A 21,402-nucleotide genomic window follows, 5' to 3' on the forward strand; every position below is an offset into this window, starting at 1 on the left:
AATATAAAGTTTTATTGCCCTGGCACATGATTGTATAGAGCCAATGATGTATACATGTATAGTGATCTCTCTCTCTCTCTCTCTCTCTCTCTCTCTCTCTCTCTCTCTCTCTCTCTCTCTCTCTCTCTCCATAGATGCAATATTTATTTTCTTGCAATCTTATTGTAGGCTTTTGATAAAATAATTTATTTCCAGCTTGTTCTCACAAATATTTTTCCATTTTTTTTTTTTTTAATAAATAATGATTATATTTACTTTATATATCTGCAGGTTTCTTTATTAAAACGTGAAAGGTACGCCCTTCGGTTTTTATTTGTATACCTTCTTTTTTTTTTTTTTAAACCTTTGCCCCTTTCACACAACAAATGTATCTTCGTTGTGTGCGAGAATCTCTCTCTCTCTCTCTCTCTCTCTCTCTCTCTCTCTCTCTCTCTCTCTCTCTCTCTCTCTCTCTCTCCATCCGAATCTAGATTGCAAGAAAACCAAGTCGTAAGAGTATGCATGAAAACTAATATTCGACCCCGGGGGACAATCGGCCTTAATCCGCTCCCCCAAGAGATCGGGTGTTTGACCGGTAGCGTATCTCATTTCACGGTCACTTCTCCTCAGAGCTCAGGCAATCATCAACGCATCGTTATAGCGGCAACTTTCTATTTGTTTTGAAAAATAAGAGAAAATCTCCTAGCCAGTTTTACTTGCTGATGACCTGCAAGCCTGTTACTCGCAAATGCGCTCGTTTATTGCAAATTTCTGCATTGGAACATTTTCTCATGCATGCATGAATTTCCATTCACACTCTATGAATTATGCTATGATGAATTGCAGAATTAATTTTGTAGAATTTTTGCTGGGTTAATATTATAATGTAACACGCAATGATAAAATTAATAAACAATGGTTAGCCCGACTCTCTCTCTCTCTCTCTCTCTCTCTCTCTCTCTCTCTCTCTCTCTCTCTCTCTCTCTCTCTCTCTCTTAAAAAAAGGAGAAAACATAATAATGCTAAAACATTATGAATTTAAGAGACATTAGACGATAAATACCGTTGCCATGACGATGACATTTGTTCCGTGGAACCATCCATTGCTTCCCGTTATTAACTAAATGACCTTTTCGTGGCGGTCGGAGGAAAATAACGCGGTGGATAATTATCCCCAATGATGGTTTTAACAGATTCAAATATCACACGCAAAAGCAGAGTCCAGTGATAGGATGTTACGGAAGGTTTCGGGCTTTATCGCAACATTAAAGCATATTCGGAATGTACATACCGTGTAATTACATATCCACGTGTAACTTCATATAATGCCGAGTTCATGGAAATCTGTGCAGTTTGTGAAAAATATATCAACAGTTATCTTTTGAAAGTTGAATATTTTTTCTGTTGAGCTGTGAATGTGGACGACGAGATGATTTGGTAATGCGACGTCATAGTGACGAAATGCGAAGGAATCTAAACGAAGAGGACCCACGCTATTCCGACGAAAACGAATATAGTTCAGGATCATCTGAGGATACCCACACATCCAAAGCCCGGAAAAGGAAGCCACGAAACAGTTCCGGAGGAGAAGACAAAAACAGTGAATTTAATTTCGACGGGACGCCCGTCCCCAAGCAGCGAATGGCTGCGAACGCTCGGGAGAGGGACAGGACGCATAGCGTCAACACCGCCTTTGTGACGCTTCGGACGCTCATTCCGACGGAACCCGCGGACAGGAAATTATCCAAAATTGAGACACTGAGACTGGCTACGAGTTACATAGCTCACCTGAACACGGTGCTGATGGTGGGTTCGGACTGTGTGGACCAGCCCTGTATCAAACACCAGGCCATGATCCGAGGCGGGGTGGATAATCTACCCAAGACGCTGTGTACGTTTTGTCTCAGCGCCTCCAAAACGAGACCGGTAAGGACATGTTTAAGTTATTTTTTTTATATTTCACATTAAGGATATAAAAAGAGATAAGAGATAAAGTGAATATTTTTTCGTTACAAAATGAATGGACAATTATAGATGTAAAAGAAGAATCAGATTTGAAAAAAAAATAATTTAAGAGTTGAGAGAGAGAAAAAGAAAGAGAAAGAGAGAGAGAAAGAGAGAGAGAGAGAGAGAGAGAGAAAGAGAGAGAGAGAGAGAGATTAAATGAGGATGAAAAAATCTCTACCTCCCCAGGAAACAACGGATTGCGAAAATCATTAAAACAGGAAGCAGAATGCATTCACGAAGCTTTTTGTATGATTATGTTTTTTATTAAGCAAAATCATTGAAAATTTATAATAAGATATAAAAGTTTTATGAAAAAAAGAAACAAACTAACAACTGTACTCATTTCTAGATAGACCGAGACGATAAATATTACTGAAAAACCAATGAGTAGCTAAAAAAAAATATTGATATAAAAAAATAGAAAGAGAAGAATATATGTGTCCGCAGAATACGTCTGTCCAATAATTAAGAAAATTTCAATGTTTTGGGGGGTTTTCTTTTGTTTTTTTAAATTATTACTGAACATGATATATATTATACATGTACATATTTTTAATATGTGCTTGAAATATGAAGTGCCCATACAACTTTACAGAACTTATTTCAGATACAATGAAAAATATTTAATTTTTCTATTTAAATAACACTACTAAAGCTGTAATCATAGAGATGAAAGAAAATGATTGATGACATTACGGAAATAAACGATTCTTTTTTGTATAACCATACATGTATCAAAAATGATAAACAAAACTATTTTTTTTTTAAAAATCAATAAACTTGTCAAAGATAATAGAAAATTGTGGACTGATGAAATGAAAATTAGCATTTGTAATTCTTTTTTCAATAAAGCGCAAATTTTGTACGGCAATCACCTTTAACCTTTTCTTCTATAGCTGTAACAAACGTCACTGAAAAAGGTAATTAGGATTCCAAGGAGATTTCTAATCCTGTTTACACCAAATTAAACATTTCTAAAATGAAATGTGACTCATAGACGTGTACGGTATCAGTAGATGTGGATATGAATATTTGAAGATGAACGTACATTTTAAATACACGTAAATGTATTTAATATTTTCAACTTAATTAGTAAATAATTTGATGATTTGATTAATTATTTTGATAATATTTTATCAAAACAAGCTTAGCTATTTTTGGCCATAGTGCTAATCATTATACCGGCTTATATATTAATTTAAAAAGCCATAATAATAATTAATTATTTGTTCATTTACCCATTGAGCATCTATACACTTTTTAAGATCCTACTGTACATATTACAATCGTTATATGATTTGTTTGTTTTGTTATTTCTGTCGATTTCTTTTAATTCTAATTTAAAACTTACATCTAGAGCAAAAATTCCCACATATAATTAAATTAATTAAAGAATGAAAATTGTTTTATATTCACGTCAGCAGCATGAAAATATTTGATTCTCTTCGCGTAATCTCGCGAGATTTCCCGGGGTCGGGATCTGTGACGAGACAAATGAAAACTCTGACCTGAGGGAGAAAGTTTAAACAAACTATTTAGTTTGTCCAGGATACCGTATCCTTCAACAGGCCCGCCAAATCAAAACACGACCTCTTACAATCTACATGATGTACACGAAGCCACGCTCGCTACTGCACATTTCTAACAGATCTAATAAATATTGTTATAGCTTGAGAATCGGTGAAAAAATGGATGTAACAAATTGTATTTAAAATGGAATTCTTCAAAACTAACGTACAGCTATTCTATAGATCCAAAATTAATTAGCTAAAAGTGTCTTATTTTCACCGCTACTGCCTTCCGATAAAAAAGAAGACACAGTGAACAAACAAAAAGTTCAATTACATGATACGAAACAAAGCTAAAAAAAGAAACAAAAATCAACAACAACAACAGAAAAAAAACCCTCAAACAAAACAAGCAAAAGAAAAAAAATGTTATTGATTAAAATCGAAGTAAACAATATTTATATTTTACTTAAAAGTATGCGTATCCAGTTGTTTGTGCATATCCGACAATGATACAAATATGAAAAAAAAAAATTAAATCACAATATCATTTTTAATAAAAATAAATATCAGAAATTTCCACATCTTAGCGAAAAAAATATACATATGTTAAAAAGTAAAATATGATGAAAAGTAACAAACATACACAATCAATGCGTAACTTATTAAACATATTTCAATCAGCTTGTTTTGAATTATGAGCATGCTTGAAACAAACGATTTGGAGAGTACAGCGGGTTTTCCTCGATCCCACGATAGTGAATAATTAAGTGAACAATTGCTCTGACCTCTAGTGAACCCTGCACAGCGGATTCCGAACGTCGATTCTCCCACAGCTGTCTGCGGCCATTTCAAATATCATTAGTCAATGGTTGGCTGCATGGGAAGGTCTTTGGTTTTTTTCCGGGAAATATGATGTCCGAAATAACGTTCTCAAACATTTTCTGTTGACCGTTAGATTATGTATGAATGTGTCCAATTTAAATAATTTGTAATTGTCTAACCACCTGTTATTTAAAAGAAATTAATCTTGATTTTACAATATTTTCTATTTTTAAAATGGTAATTTGATTTTGATGTTATATGGTTTTCTTATGGACACGATAGCATGATACCAACATTTTCTCTGAAGGTTGCATACCGACGTTAATTCTCTTAATAAACTATTCATACTTAATTTATTATAAACATTGTGCAAAAACCGGACTGACATTGAAGCGGAAATATATGACATTGATAAAGTCTTGTAAGCTGATAACTGGCCAGAAAAATTACTTAAAAAGCTTACACGTGGAAGTGCGCGTGCATAAGTGATGTCTATATTGCGGATAAGTCACCTGGTGGGTCTTAAGTGTTACGTTATTCGTTTACGTTCGCAGATTTGTAAAAGACATGTAAATGTAACTTAGTACATGTATCTATCAAAGCGCAAACTTAAGACACATGTACCTCTCGCTGGCTCTCTTTCACTCACTCTTTCACTCACTCACTCCCTCACTCCTTTTTTCAGATTCGTGGAGACAGCTGTATGTATAAGGACACCAGACACGCCCCTTCCTGCCGGCGGTAGACCCACGATGTCCGGACTGCCATTATTTATTTGTATATTGATGAAGTATTATTGAAATAAAATTAAAAACTTATCAAATTGTTAGGTGTTTTGCGATTTCTTCCTCACCATATACGTATCAAGGAGTGTTTATTTTAATTTATTTTAAAATTAAAAAAACAAAAAAGTGCCGTAAACAAGGTTTTTGCTTTACACTGCACCTGATAATTATAATCATAACGTCTGATTACTAATTAAAGTTTTACAAGTCATTATCACCACTCTCAATTTTACCAAGATGTCGTCAGTCTGATTTCGTGGGTAATTTATTATTTTATGCTGCCTTATTTTCTCTGGTTAAAAGCGAAATAATTAAACAAATGTAAGTTGTGAAAACTCTAGACGTATAGGAATAATAGGATGTCATTTCTTTCGTCTATGTCTGTTGATTACTTAAATCTGACTTTAAATTTGAGAAAATGTTTTTTTAGCCTAAATGCTGCACAAGCCAACTTGAAACCTATTAAAAGAACAAGCTTCTATTTGCACAGTTAGATATAGGCTGTCGAAAGTTAATTCTATGTTTAACGTAATCCACGAGCGTAGGTTTAGGATAAATTGTGTTTTAGAAACATAAAACAAAGTCCTAAAAATGGCCACAGCTACATATATATCCAGCCCCTCTTAAAATTAGACTGCTGCAGTACTGTTGTATCCTTCAAATTTAGACTGAGGTGTATTATCATCAACTCCGCTACGTAAAGGCCGTCCAAAGTTAATTCATGTTAAACGTAACCCACGCATGTTGAATTGGTTTAAGAGAAATTATGTTTAGAAAAAAAAAACTCCTGTAGTAATTCAATCTTTACCATTAATTTTACTAAAATACTGTAATCTGTAGAAACTCACCTTCGCTAGCCAAGGATTTTCGGTCAACTCTGCTCTACATAAAGTTTATGCGGAGCAGAGTGGACCGAAAACCCTTGGCCAGCGAAGGTGTAGAAACTCGAAATGTATATAACATATTTAAGACTATATAGATTAGATACTCAATGGGATTATCAGAAAAGATCATTATGAAAGAGGTAACCTACTTGTGGGTTTAATACTCACTGTACATGTATTAATGTATTTATAATGGATACAAATTATTTGTTTGAAAATGTTGTTTGTTTTAATTTTATCGTCCTGCCTTGTAGGTTTTTTGTATTTTGAAAGTGACGTTAAACGTAGATTTAAGTTTTGGCGGCCTGAATACTTGGTGTAACATAATGAGGTCTAAAAATGGTCTAAAATATCGACACACTTGGGATTTGCTATTTAGGATCTGGATGCATCATTTATCCGGAAATTTCCAAGTAGGCATAAACAGCCCGGATCGACGCGGTTCCACCGTCTACATAACAATTTCTATTATGCTTATTACTCGCATCAGGACAATTTTAAGATTCTCAGAAGCGCACCACATAAAAAAAGTTACATGTAGCGTTTATGCAACACTTCTAATACATTGTTATACAATTAAAGCATACCACTGATGGAGTCAGTAAGATTCCAGTTCCCCGTGACCAAGTCTATTACGAATACAGAATATATTAAACATGACTCTTTAACAATTCTGAATTTCATTACAACATTCGCTTATTTTGATAATCGATATATATATATATATATATATATATATATATATATATATATATATATATATATATATATATATATATATATATATATATATTTTATATATATATATATATATATATATATATATATATATATATATATATATATATATATATATATATATATATATATATATATATATATATATAAACAGTGGTTATTATCAGACTTACAGGGTACACGTCTGTCATTAAGTCAACTTAAAGGTAACTGAAAAAAAATCCTCCTAAAGGTAGGGTCATCCTTTGAATTAGTGGAGCATGGTTAATGCAATGCATACTGTGTTGGTGTAGCCAATCTGTTAGCTAATCGTTCAATTTAATAATACCAGAGACCCTAACAATGAGTAGAAGTGTGTATATCATGTAATCCTGTGAAGACGGAAGATTTAATCGGGGTCTTTAATTACACTATAGTATGCATTTATAAGAGATATCTTATGTTTTAATCAAATGCACATTGTAATTGTTCAAAGCGGTTTGGATTACAAATCTTTTTTTTTCTCTCGTGTCGTAGTGCATATGGAGTAAAAGACACTTGATACAAAAACATTGTGCATGCCTCCGATTTCGATAAAAGAAAATTAATCAAGATGTGACCCTAACGAATTCAAACTAGTACAGGTATACATTGTGGTGATCCTTTGACGGACACGAATCGCCCGGATACCGCCTGGACCAAACTTGCACGCGCCGTGACGTATGTGTCATATATTCCCCTGCCCGTTTCCGAAAATAAAAAGACCTGCTGTACCTGTTTATCATCGTTTACAATTATGAATGGCGGTAAATACTGGCCTTTTCATACGGTTTTCTCTCTGCGGCTTCGTTAATGACAAACATCTATTATAGTAAAGAGAAACACTAAAACGTGTGCGAAAAAGGAGAGAGAATGGGTCACACACCCCAAAAATGTACATTTAGGAAAATCTTAAAAATATTAAAAAAAAAAACGACAACAAATTGTCTAAAAATTAAAAAGAGACTGAGACAAATTGCACAGCTTTCCGTAGTCAAATCTAATAAAGCCCAGCGAGCTTTATGACAGGTTTGACCACGTTCCGACTGAAATTATCACCTCATAATATTCAAAGAATGATTCTTTATTACTTATATTTATATAATTTACTACAATGGTACGATTAAATATTACAGCATTGACATATCAAAGCGATTTTTAATTTTTTTTAATTATCTACGCCCAACTTAGACAACAAAAATACGTCAACTGAATCTATTTGACTGTACATTGCAAAAATGATTCGTAGGGCCTTTAAATCCACCACTTCTTAATCTAAAGCAACCACGTGATAGCAACACTAGACCCGGAAGAAATAACACCAGTTTAATCGCCATGTTGGAATCTTGAGGTTTGTAGTCTGTTTCTAATTTTTATTTATTCTCTACGAAATTGGAAGATAATGACATGTGCACATTCTATCACAGGAATCGATTATTTGATAAGTAAATGGCAAATAAGTCTTAAAAGAGCGAAATATAAAGCATGCTAACTGGTTTATGTGTACGTGTATATGTGAGAGTTAAACGCAGGTTAAACCACTGCCAATCATATGAATCCTCATTAATACTTGATTGAAAAGGAAATTCATTGATTGTTCTTTTATCAGAACAAACTTAAATACCTGTCAAGGTGTCTGACCATGGACCCTAGGACTTGGGCCCAGGATGTGTTACGATGTCGTCTCTGTGAGACCCCGAGTCCTCATATGTATTGTGACATTTGTAACATATATCTATGTAAAGCATGTGTGGATGAACACCTCTCAGATCGACCCAACGAACATAGCGTCATACCGTTTCAAAATCATTTATTTCCTAATTTATGTCGAATTCATTCCTCAAAAGAATGTGAACTTTTTTGTGAACAATGCGAGAAACCCATTTGTGTGAAGTGTGCTTCTTCCAAAGAGCACAGCGGCCATGGGTATGTAGGCATGGTAAAAGCATTAGATAGCCAAAAAGCGGTTTTAAATAGAGATTTACAGGAACTGGAGAAATTTGTTCTTCCAAAATATCACGAAATTGCAAAAATTGTAAATAATTTCCCAGTTGAAAAAGATATAAAAGAAAACATCCGGAAATCGACAGCGGCTATCGATAAGCATGGGGATGAATTGCACAGAGAAATTGACAACATTATCAAGCAGATGAAATCTGATCTCGACAAAATGTCCCAAAATATTGAAGTCCTAAAAAAACACAAGAACAACCTTACAAGCACTATTTCTGAAATCACAAAGAGCATTGCTGATCTGAAGAAATTACTCAAATGCAGTTATACCGATTCTACCCGTGTATTTGCTTACAAATCCAGAAATGCTGAATTCAAAAGACTTCCACCTAAACTCACAGTTTCTTTGGCAGAATTTTCACCTCAGGTTATACAACCAGAACAGCTTCATAAACAGTTTGGTTCCCTTTCAGCTTTCTCTATCGGAATAGAGGAACATGGCTACACACTGGAACTTCCAAGTGCTGAGTCCTCTCCTATACACAAACCGATCAATGATGAGCCACGGATCATCACAGTAATAAAAACCGACTACGGAGCCAAAAACAAATTATACAGTGTGTCCTGTCTAAATAACAAAGAAATATGGACGCATGGACATGACAAAATACTGAGACTCTATAGCATGTACGGAACATTATTCAAGTCCATCAAAACCAAACCAGGTAACCGACCACAGGACATAGCAGTGACAGGAGAAGGGGATCTGGCTTACACTGCTTACTGGGACAACACTGTGAACATTGTGAAGAATGCTCAGACACAGACTGCTATACAACTACAGGGGTGGAAACCTCACGGTATTTGCTCTACCTCCTCTGGTGACCTCATGGTTGCCATGGACAGTGTTGATGATACAGAAACAAAAGTTGTGCGCTACACTGACTTCACAGAAAAACAGACAATCCAATTCAATGACAAAGGACAACCTCTTTTTTCTACTAGTAATCGTTACTATAAGCACATCAGCGAGAACAGGAACCTAGATATATGTGTGTCCGACCGTGACGCACGCGCAGTAGTGGTTGTCAATCAGGCTGGGAACCTCCGGTTTACCTACAATGGTCATCCCTCTGCTACCAAGGAATCATTCAGACCTGTTGGTATCACAACAGACAGTCATGGTCAAATTTTGATTGCAGACCGTGAAAACAACCGTATCCACATCCTGAATCAGGACGGACAGTTCCTCCGCTACATTGACGACGGTGGTTTGGACGGTCCATACGGTTTATGTGTGGACACCAGAAACAACCTCTTTGTTTCCGAGAGTGACACGGGTAAGGTCAAGAAAATCGGATATATGTAAACGAATTGTGTACAGTTTATGCCACAAAGAAAATAGTGATTTTATAAGACATTAACTGAACTTGTTTATAAATTGCATGCTGTAGCCAGAAACTGTGCTCTTATATGTATGCGCATCAGAACTGGTTGTTGTTTTTTTTAAAAAAAAAACATTTGCAACCTTATTGTCATATATTTACATTTTCCAGTGTCTTCGCCTGTGATACCACTACGTATCGATTTTGTACTATATAACCCATAATACAAATGACGCCAAATCGAGGGGCCAGCGGGGTTTGCTTATCTATCATTTAAATATATAATGGTACGATGGCTTTATATTATATAAATATAAGTAATAAGGAATCATTCTTTGAATATTATGAGATGATAATTTTGGTCGGGGTGTGATCAAATCTATCATAAAGCCCTTCGGGCTTTATTGGATTTGATCACGCCCCCACCGAAATTATCATCTCATAATACTCAAAGAATGATTCCTTATTCCTTTTTTAAATGTGTCTGAGTGGTTTGAAAGCAATGTGGTATTAAGGCCTTCAGAATGGATGTATTTTTTATTGTTTATTGGAAATGATTTTTTTTATTTAAAATTTTTCTTGACATATTTTATCCATTTATAATATTATGCAATAAGAATAATAAAAATAAAATTGATTTAAACGAAATAGAGCAATAATTCAGTTTTTATAAAAAAAAAACAAAACCAAAAAACAAAAAGATTTCTTTATAAAGAAAATCAAGAGCGTAATCAGCGAAATCATTCAGAAAAAGATAAATATTCTTTTAAGTATTGTATTGTTTATTTGCTAAAATTCATTTGAATTATTAGCAGTTGTAACATGTACAAATTTATAAAGATATTACGCTACACCTTATCTGAGTAGAAGCACACATGTTACTATTAACGTAATACAATATTCTAAAAAAAAAATATTATTTGTACATGTACATTCATAGGAGGAGCAACCCTATAAATCAATGAATCAAATAGTAAGCAAATAGTAATGTAAATAAAAATAGTGATAAGATATTAATTGGATGTACTAGTAGTCTGACATTCCTATTGTTGCCTGCTTCACACAGATACATTGCGAGATGGCACAATTGTTTGCGATTATGAATATCATAGAGTTGAACTAACTTAAACATTGAAGGACGAAATAATCGAGGATATTCGAGGATAAAATACACGTTGCAAGTACAAGTAATTGCTTTAAAAAAAAAGCTTGCCTGACTAAACAAAATTAGTCATTGGAAGCAAGCATGTATCAATAGGCTATCTTATTAGAAATGAATTTTAATTTTCGCTGCTGATCATAAATTCTTCACGTAAACTTAAATTAGTTTATTTTAAGAATGTACATATATCAAATAATTGCATGTTACCTTGAAAGCAAAACAAAACAGTCAAATTTTAAAATTGTATTTGTTATACTGTATTAAGATGCAAATCAACTTCAAGGCATTTTTCCTATTTCCTACCATAGGTAATAGGAAAGGATATTCAAGCAAGTAGCATTGTATTTAAAGGTGTGTTGGGGCAGTTTCATCAAAACATCTTGACAAGCAATTTAAAAAAGGGATGAATTCTCGAAATCATGAAAAAAAATCCTAATTGTAGCTTGAATATAATTTAATCAGAATTCCTCGTTTTCAGTTTCATTTATTTTATAAATATATAATTTGTTCCAATCTGATTTAAAAAAAACCCATATTTTTAAAGATGTTTCTATAACGACACCCATGTGATCATTCATGACCTGCAGACAAAGATCAACTTTTGCCAGTCTAAAAGTAAAGATATTATTCTGTAAATTTTCATCAACTTAGTCTTGCGCATATGTCCGTTTTTAATTACTAAATTGAGGAGAAACATTTGCTGCAAGTAGATATGAGCTAAGGCGTAGTAGATCAGTACAGAATGGCGAGCATATGAATGTACGGCTAGGTCAAAGAAAGATTATTCATGGAGACGGGATGGTCAATTGATAAACCAGCAGATCTACCTTAAACTTTTAGATATGTTATTTTGACAATTAACTTTTATTAAGTAAAGGAATAATGTTAGGTTTCCAATTCTAAAATTTTCCAATATCATCATACTGAGGTTCTAAGTATAGCTTAAATGGTCATGACCACCCAGTCCTCTTAAACCAATTTTGTATCCATCCTTATCGTTCTAGCATAGCGCAACTAATTGAAGGTTTTAATATTCTATCGGAATTAAGCACACTTTTTATATATCAAAATAATAATTATTGAAAGGGCTGGATGATAATGGCCATTTTTAGACCGTTTCCATTTCCTTTCGAAGAAGAGCTCTATATAAAGAGTTAGGAAATAACACAAATTTAGAAGTTAAAATTTATGGATTTTTTCTTAACTTGATAACCGATTTTAACTAAACTAAGCATATCTTAAAATTTTCAGTAGTTCTGATGGTATTTTATTGACAATCCAACCTCCTTAAATAAGAATAAGGTGATTTTTTTTCGAAAGATGCTAAAAATCTTGAAAACATTTTAAAATTCTTGATAATAAAGACAATTTAAGGGTGGGGCCACAATGGGGGATCAAGTTTTACATAGAAATATATTGAGAAAATCTTTAAAAATCTTCTTCTCAAAACTTTCAGGCCATGAAAGCTCAAATTAAGCGGGTGGAAAATGTCACCTTGACACCGTAATAGTTATTCTGCACAGTGTTCATTATTCCTTTTTAAGAAAAGAGAATAAGATTACACCCCTTGATATATTTAACACAAAATAATTTAAGTAATACATACGACTATATTAATAAGTATTAGCGTGCACATATACTCGAAGAAAATCTTCTACTTGTCACACTTACATACACACGTATTTTAAACTATATTCATTGGCAAAGTAGAACAACACTACTGAAAGACAAATTATGGCTTTCTTTACCAAACTAGGCGGTCTAATAGCAAAACGTTACACAAATGCGAAATTGAAATCTAAGGAGGCTAGAATGATAACGATTCACCATCATATCTACCTAAATTGTTAAGATATGATTTGTTTAGCTTATTAACTATTATTTATTAATGAAAAATTCTACATATTGTACCTTTTAATTTTGGGTGTTTTTCAATATTTTTATATAGAGCTATTCATTTAAAAGAGATCAAGAAAGTCTAAAATAGCCATGTTCATCAAACCCTCTAAACGCCATTCTTTTTTTTTTTATTTAGTGATGCTTAAAATGATATAGTTGTCTCTCTTTGACTTATCTGGTCTTGATCCACCAGCGAACATGTACATAAAATGTACGAAATGTACAAAATACATGTATTTTAATGTGTGTTTAAGAGGGTTGGGAGGTCATGGCCAATTTTAGGCTGTATTTAACTCATATAGACGAGGAACTTTCCATACAGATACAGCTAGTCTTTAATATTAGATGCATAAAAATATAGACATAAAAATAATTTAGATTTGCAACTATAAATAAAGGTCTTATTCGTTCAACACAAATATTTGTCTTGATTATTTACTTGCAGAGCAAGAAGCTTCAAATTTGCATAAAGATACAGGAACCATAGATCATACATTGTACAAAGGAAATCTTAGACATTATTGACTGAAAATGAGATTTGTTTTATTACTTTGATTTTGATTCAAATTGCCCTCTGCGTACAACACAGCGAAAGGTTATTTCCATCAAAATCCATATATATCAATTAAATCATATTCGATCATCTTTTAAATTAGATAATTATATCACTATGAAAGTTAAGGAAAAGGGAACAAAATTCAATATGTAAACATTTAGAAGTTATCATAAAACTAATCCCCCATTTAAAAATGTCATTTCAAACCATATTGTGCGGATAAACAAAGCGGGTGTTAATTATAAGATGTTTTGTTGTCACAGACCCTATTCGAATATTCAATTGGTATATTTTTGTATATAAAAAATTAGATGAATTATTTTCATCTTATTCTAAAATCCGTTTCACAGAAAACGTCTTAATGTATTATGTTTCCCTTCATGCATCATAAATCCAGCTAATTGTTACTCTACAGAGATATATAAAGCTGAAGGTAAGTCTGAAATTAATGGTCACAGTATACCCATCAGAATTTATGAACTTAGTTCCCTGTTTTGGTCACAAATAGGGTTCTTTGTTTAGGTCAGTCGTTAAGCAAAATATAACCTCTTCCTGGCTGTGTAATTGTTGTAGATAAATTTTATGATTAATATTTTCCGATCAAATACTCAGTATATATATTACTATTAATTATATGCAAAATGTACTTCTTTCTGACATTAATTTATATTGATTTTAACGCAAACATTAAGATTTATTCCCATATCATTCATATTGTATTGTATAAAATTGCTAAACCATATTGAAGGGTTACTTGATTTGACTTACTTGACTTATTCCTGTTCGCTCCATTGGGAGCATAGGGCCGCAGCAAAGATGAGAACATTTCTAAAAATCATAAGCAATATATAATGATCGATTTTTAAAAATTACTACTATGTAATTTCCCGTGACGACTGTGTTTCATTATTGTCCCAGAAAACATTGTCGAGCAAGTAGTTGTTTTGTCCAAAATTACCCCATTTCGGTTTGGCGCCACCTATCAGAGCCACTTAATATAGTTCCCTACCATTACATTGTGCCTACGTGTACACTTTTCAATACTGAGCTTATTAAGGAGACTGGGTGGTAAACAAATTTTCCATTAGGTCTGCCTCAAACTTTGTCATTATGGTAATTTTGGCAATAAACTAACAAAGAAATAGTCCAAATATTTCAGCTTTTTAAGCTTATTTCTATACAGATATTCCTAAAAACAGAGCTTTTCGTCACAAGGAGGTTAATATAGCCAACATAATGGTCACAACTCACCAGCACTCTTAATTGAACCTTCTAAATTTCTAGTATAATATTTTACTTTGTTCTGATGATGCCCATTAGCTTTTTCCTATACGTGCTATTGGTAAATCTAAAAGTCCAAGACGGAAATCAATCAAATCATTAATTCAGGCGTGTTTATGTCAGTATTACATGTATCTATTGATTCAATGTGTCATCAATAACTATTAAAAAACAAACAACAAACTGATAGACTAACTTAATAATTTCGGCATTTCAAAGTAAGTCGCAACCGCGCACATGTACATAGCGCAGTCAAAACTTTTGCAATATTTCCTATATAGTTATAAAAATGATACATTCGAAATAAAGAGGTTGCGCTTGTATATAGTTTTGGTATTACTGACATTGACAAAACTAAATGGAAGCGACGGCAGTTGTAATTGATATTAGGTGCGATAAAATCAAACAACAACTAATGTGTATAGGTTTTTTTTTCGCCCGTGTAATTTTCGCCCTTATTCATTTTGCAAACAATTTCTCCCCGTCTTGAAATCGCCCAGACACAGCTGTGTTTAAAGAGAGATAATTTGAGACATGAGTAATCGGTCAGTCTCAATTTTGCCCATTGACAATGAGGGAAAAAAGGGCGAAAATAAAACGAGGCGAATATTCCCTTGTAAACAGTAACCTAAAACGGGCAAGATGATCATGGTAATTTTTGGAGCATTAACATTTCAATCTCCTTTACAGAGAGGGATTTGCATAAAGACATTGGGAAATATTCAGATATGAAAGCTAAACTCAGAGAAAATGTTCTTTACTGAATTGAAGTTATTGTTAAAAAAAAATCATATCTGAAAGTTGTAGGTTGCTCTAATTGAGAATTTGTAAACCAAACCAAAACCTTCCAAAGCTATGAAGAAAAGCCATAGATTGTCCGACAGCTTTGTTATATACATCGTATCACACAATCTTAAATATCAGAAATCGTCAGTACGTGCTCCCCGTTTCTTTAGAGGAACTCATCCTTCTTCCAGTCCCATCCGTATCGACTCTTCTCATGACAAACTCCATTGAATTGGATCAAAATTATAAAAAAAATAAATTAAAATATACGCCTCTTATGATTGTCTTGCAGAGAATAAAATGCTCGGAGCCATATATGCCAATTTTGCCAATTGAGTCTGAGATTGCGGCCCAGACAACTTAGACTTTTTCACTTTTAAATATGTGTCTATAAAATGGGTATATAATTGAACATTTCATAAAATATGAGACTTTATCAAACGTGAGTTCGTCTACGTATTTATATATTGGATGCAAACTATTGCAACAATTTTAGAGATTCGCTACGTGGACATTTTTAGACATTAATTATTCATTTTACCTAAACAAAAGTAAATTTGACATTAAGAAAAAAATTCAAATTTCTTCAAAAAAAAAAAATAAATTCAATTTCTTGTAACCTTGTGTTTAAAATATCACAAATACAATGTATACAGTACATTGTAAGGTTTTTTTCTTTACCGTTCTGTTTTTACGCAAACTCCAAATGTTTATGCGTATAAACAAAAGCAGCTTTTATATTGACTAATTGCGCATTAATTTTCCAGGATATAAAACAAATGTTTTTTTCTTCATTTGTTCCTCCATGGTCTTCTCTCTTTATTTTCTACTTTGTAAATTTATAAAAGAGTCCTTAGAGATACCATAATTATGCCATAACACAAAGCCTTCATGATGAGAGATCATTAGGCGCTTTATTTATTGACATTTCTGCCAGTAATATAATAAATGCCTGCCCCCTAGCGACTCACCCAGGGACCACATTGCGTGCAAGCGGGGCTTGATCTTTGGCACATGGCTTACATAGGGGGGACCCGCGGGGCAGGCATTAACACACATTGTTAATTAATTGAATAAAGTAAAGTACAAGTTAGTAATATTGGTTGATTTTTTACGAACTACCAAAGAATTGTCAATGAATAGTACTGGTCCTACAAACGTGTGTGAACGTATATTCCTTGTTATTCGATGTATTCTTATGAAGGATATAAAAAAATGAAATTTTAAGACATGTAAACGTAACATTCAAACATATTTCATAATTCAAGAATGCATTTTTTTTTGTATACTTTGATTGATGAAGTGACTGACAGACTAACTGTGTATCTTAATATTGTTTATTTTTTTGGAATGGCGATAATAATTAATGGACAGTCTATCTTTCTACATCACAAAAGCAATAGTGAGCATTGCGTTAAGGAGAAAAGTGTTACACTCATTTTTTTTCGACAGAAATAATAATTTAAAAAAACCGCTTTTCCTCAAAATGCTGTTGTTAACAGATGAGTGTAGTTATAATTACCATTATTTTTTTTTAATTTGAAAAGCTTCAAAGGGCTAAAATTCGAAAATAACCCAATTAGAACTCACAATTATATATTTTCTTTGATGAACACTAAAACAGCATCGCAAGTGGCCTTTCTACGACCCCTTTAGCCCAGGTGAGCTCAAAATAGAAAAAAAAAACTTCTGGTTGAAATTAATTATTCATCAAAAACATTTTGATAAGCGTATCTTCGAGAGTCGAATTACACAGTTTTAAGACTTATTTCAGATGTCACATTTAAAACCGTGTTTATCTGTTGTTTTTACCGATTTCTCATTAAACGCAAGGAAACTAATTATGCAAACTAATTACCAGTGTAATTGAAATAAAAATGAATCCTTTCACTGCTATTAGTGTGTGTGGTTAAGAAAGATTGCAGAACGTTAAGGAAAACACGATACTTTCTGTTTGTGTATATGTTTATATAGGTGTATAAAAAGAAGGTTTTTATACAATTACAGATGAAAGTAAAGTTGACATATTTACAAACGGTATTTGAGTGGCCGCTTTTAAAAGTAAAGGAATATATACATTATCGTGATTAAAAACAAACTTCATTTTCAAACTTCATTAAGTTTAAAACTTTGAAAATGTTATATACAAGGTTAAAAGTTTCATACAAAAAATGAAAAAAAAAAACAAAAAAATTAATAATCTTAAATGAAAAATTGATCAGATCACACCATTTCAGTCACATCCGCACCAAATCTTATTCAATTCATAAGAAAAAAACCCATTAATTGCACCTATGAAGCATATTCACCAACAACTTGTAAAATGTAATACTTTTTCATAGGGTTTATATGTTAGTCGATAAATCCTACGATTGGTAAATAATGACAACCACACACTACGGAAATCTCCAAAGGGAATACTCTATTCCTCACTTAGAGTAAACACACAATGCAAATATGAATACATAATTCTGGCAGTGATAGAATGGATATTGCGTTGAGTAGCTGGATTGTTGTTTGGCAGAACAATCGTTTCACACGAAAAATTCTTTGCCGATTTTAGTTTTGCCAATGATTTCGTTGTCAGTCAACATTTGCGACACTTCCGATGAATGTCGTAATAAGGCTTTCCGGTCACAATCGTTACAACGGTTTTTGGTACTTTTGATACCCGCGACCGCCCTCCTGCGTTTGCACTGAGATACGATGTACATGACACAAATTAAGATAATTACAGTTCCTAGAATCAAAATCAGGGACAGTTTGATCTCGTACACAATGTGTCGATTATGTAACAGCAAATGATGATACACTTCCGGCGGGGACTCGTTTTCATAATCCATGACGAAAACTTTTCAGGCACTGAAAAAAATAACATGATAAAAGATGGAAAAAAACATAGTCAAAGATAAAAAATAAATACCCTTTAATCAACATGGAAATATTAACCGTTCTGGGCAATTAACTAAAAATAAAATGTAAGTCAATTACCTTTTATTCCAACAGCAATCCTTAGCTCGTCGCATCACGACAGACAGCTGACACCCTTCTTTTCCTTCTTTCTGGCTTTCTTGATGCGGTATTGGTTTACTCTCAGTTCACAATCTATGCTCTGTTTGCTTCCATAATTTCTCTGGCTTTGGTATCAGAGGGAGAGAGGGAGAGAATATTTTTCCTTCAATAAATCAATCCATATACTGCCTCAAATTATTATTCCCCGAGCAAACGAACTCGTTTGTTTGCGATACGTATTTTTCCACTAAGCTTGACTACATCCAATATTTTTTCCTTTATTTTTTTTTTCAACACAGGGGATCTTCTGTATTATAGTTGCAGGGCAATGGATATACCTTCAATGATACTCACAACAATCAAGGAATGCAAAAACTTTACATCTGATCTCTGTTGTGTTTTTTTCTTCAGGCAGCGGGAGGTAATTGCTTGATAATTATTACCTCTAAAAAAAAATCCCATCCAAGTCGTATATCGCTCGGTGTTGTCATTCACCGTATTACTGGTTTTCAACGATCGAGTCGTTCAATACTATTGTTTTCCTGCGCGAACAAAGCCTTGCTATCGTGTACTAACTAATGCTGAGCTGATTTGAGTGATCACAGAGAGAGAGGAGAAGAGAGAGCGCACAAACATGGTAATTCAGAGTCATAGTTCTCCCGTCATTTTCACTGAATAATGAATGGCTATGTATTTATTAAAACGTTATCGTGGGCCAATTCTTCCGTTTCCGTAATGCAAATCAATACCGGTTTCATAGTTCATGCCTTTTCGACAATGTATTTAGTTGTCCTTCGGAACTCAGTCGTTGATCACAAGCACAAGCGATTTCTGGTTCTCGCTTGATACCATTAAGGGGAAACGTTTAAGTAGGTTGGATGATCGTCGCCATTTTTAGGCCATATTTACCTCCTTTAAATGAAGAGCTCTGTATAAAGATATTGAAATATCTTCAAATTTTAAATCTAAAGTATTTAGATTTTTTCTAACCTTAGTTACAGTTTTTAGCCAAACATATAAAAATCTTAAGTTAAATTTGATAGTTCATTTGTTGACCGCTTTTTGTTGAGATGCTATTTTAATGCGTCCAGAGATGTTCATTTCTTAACAAAATGTTAAAAAACTCGATATCTCTGTGCTCTATTCTGAGTAACTGATTACTTATATATAGAATCTCTATATACATACAGAATCCAATCAAGAGTGCATCCACTGCTATTTTTAGTACGGGCAAATGTAAAATACATATATACAATTCTCTTTGAAGCATTTTTTTTGGAACTCTTTGAAAATTTTAACAAAGAAAACTTCTTGAATTTTAATATCACAATGAATAATTCAAGAATATTTTTTTTATTTTCTCTTTTGGGCTTTGGAACCCAAATAAAACTTATAATGGTGTGCCTTAATTGAAAATTGATGAAGATGCAAATCACCCGGCTTATATCAATTTTCTAAATCTTGTCGCAAACAAATAGCAATTAGCCAGTTTAAAAGCCCGAATATGGATTTAGAATTTCACACAGGGTTTTTTTCATCCCACCAAATGATGATCAGATTTAATTCAGATAAGATAGTTTATCCCGATGTTTTGCGGTTTCACACTAGTACCGATGTTAAATAAGGCGTTTTATACAACAAGTGACACATATGCATTGTGACAACGCACTTTGAAAAAATGTATATAAATTACGGTATACAACAAACACGCTGTTTTATTTTTGCTACATCTATCTTGTGCACAGAGAAAGAGAAAACAATATATCCTACGCGGAACTCTTTGAGCGTGAAGATTTCATCCGGTAATTTGTCAAATTACACCCAGGGGAAAAAGAAATGTCTTTCAAAAAAAGTCTTTCCTCAAAACTTAAAATTACTTGATACTTTGCAAAAGCGCGTTGTGCGAAAAGAGTCAGTCCGCTTTAAGCCTCCCTCGCAGAGAAAATGTCATATTTATTTTGGCTATAACAACAGTCATTTGAGATTCAGAGGTTTCCGGAAAAATAAGAGGATGACATTTGTTGTGTTAAGTGGTTGGGGATTTGAAGCGAATTCTATGGAATTATAGATTCTTCACACTCAGAAAATTCACGTTGAACAGCAACAATGATAGCTGTATGCATTGATTAACTCTTGAGAAAAAGGCAACTGTGTGATCTAGCTACATTTCAGCGTTATAAAAATAAAAATAAAATAAAACATAAAACGAAAATAAAAGTCAATACTGATTTAACAGTAATAACACCTTTTTTGCCTCCTCATGTGACTTATTTTATTTTCAACTTAAGAATGGACATTTTTAGATATAATGATACATGAAGTACCCCCCCCCCCCCCGCAACCTAACAAACCGTAACTGTTTTACGGAACTGACTAAACTTAACAACAAGATATCCCATTTTTCCATCTATTGTTTATCTTTTAGAAATTGGAAATTACTAATTTGTACTGAGACACCGTTGAACTTATCAAACGCGTCACAGTTCTTTTTTTATTTTTGAATCAAAAACAAAAACGACCCCTCCCACATTTCAACTGACAAAACAAATTATATCACTAACAAAAAAACACGCCCCAGAACCCCCCCCCCTCCCCCCCCCCCCCCCCCGAAAAAAACCCAACAA

At 33.3% G+C, this 21,402-nt stretch overlaps 1 protein-coding gene and 1 long non-coding RNA gene across 2 annotated transcripts; one reads left to right on the forward strand and one right to left on the reverse strand.

Annotated features, from left to right (window-relative positions):
• Window positions 1-1,112: 1,112 nt before the first annotated feature.
• On the forward strand, window positions 1,113-10,128 carry LOC128164310 (E3 ubiquitin-protein ligase TRIM71-like). Its single transcript, XM_052828102.1, has 2 exons — window positions 1,113-1,905; window positions 8,354-10,128. Exons 1-2 carry the CDS (start codon window positions 1,420-1,422, stop codon window positions 10,064-10,066), a joined length of 2,199 nt encoding a protein of 732 aa, XP_052684062.1. The 5' UTR covers window positions 1,113-1,419; the 3' UTR covers window positions 10,067-10,128.
• Window positions 10,129-16,660: 6,532 nt separating this feature from the next.
• LOC128163171 (uncharacterized) lies at window positions 16,661-19,700 on the reverse strand. The gene is made up of 2 exons (XR_008240770.1): window positions 18,758-19,700; window positions 16,661-18,628 (listed from the first exon to the last, which is right to left on the reverse strand). It is a non-coding gene; the product is annotated as an uncharacterized LOC128163171 (long non-coding RNA).
• Between the last annotated feature and the right edge of the window lie 1,702 nt (window positions 19,701-21,402).

Source organism: Crassostrea angulata, chromosome 9 (genome assembly GCF_025612915.1).
Source record: "Crassostrea angulata isolate pt1a10 chromosome 9, ASM2561291v2, whole genome shotgun sequence".
NCBI classification, from domain to species: domain Eukaryota; kingdom Metazoa; phylum Mollusca; class Bivalvia; order Ostreida; family Ostreidae; genus Magallana; species Magallana angulata.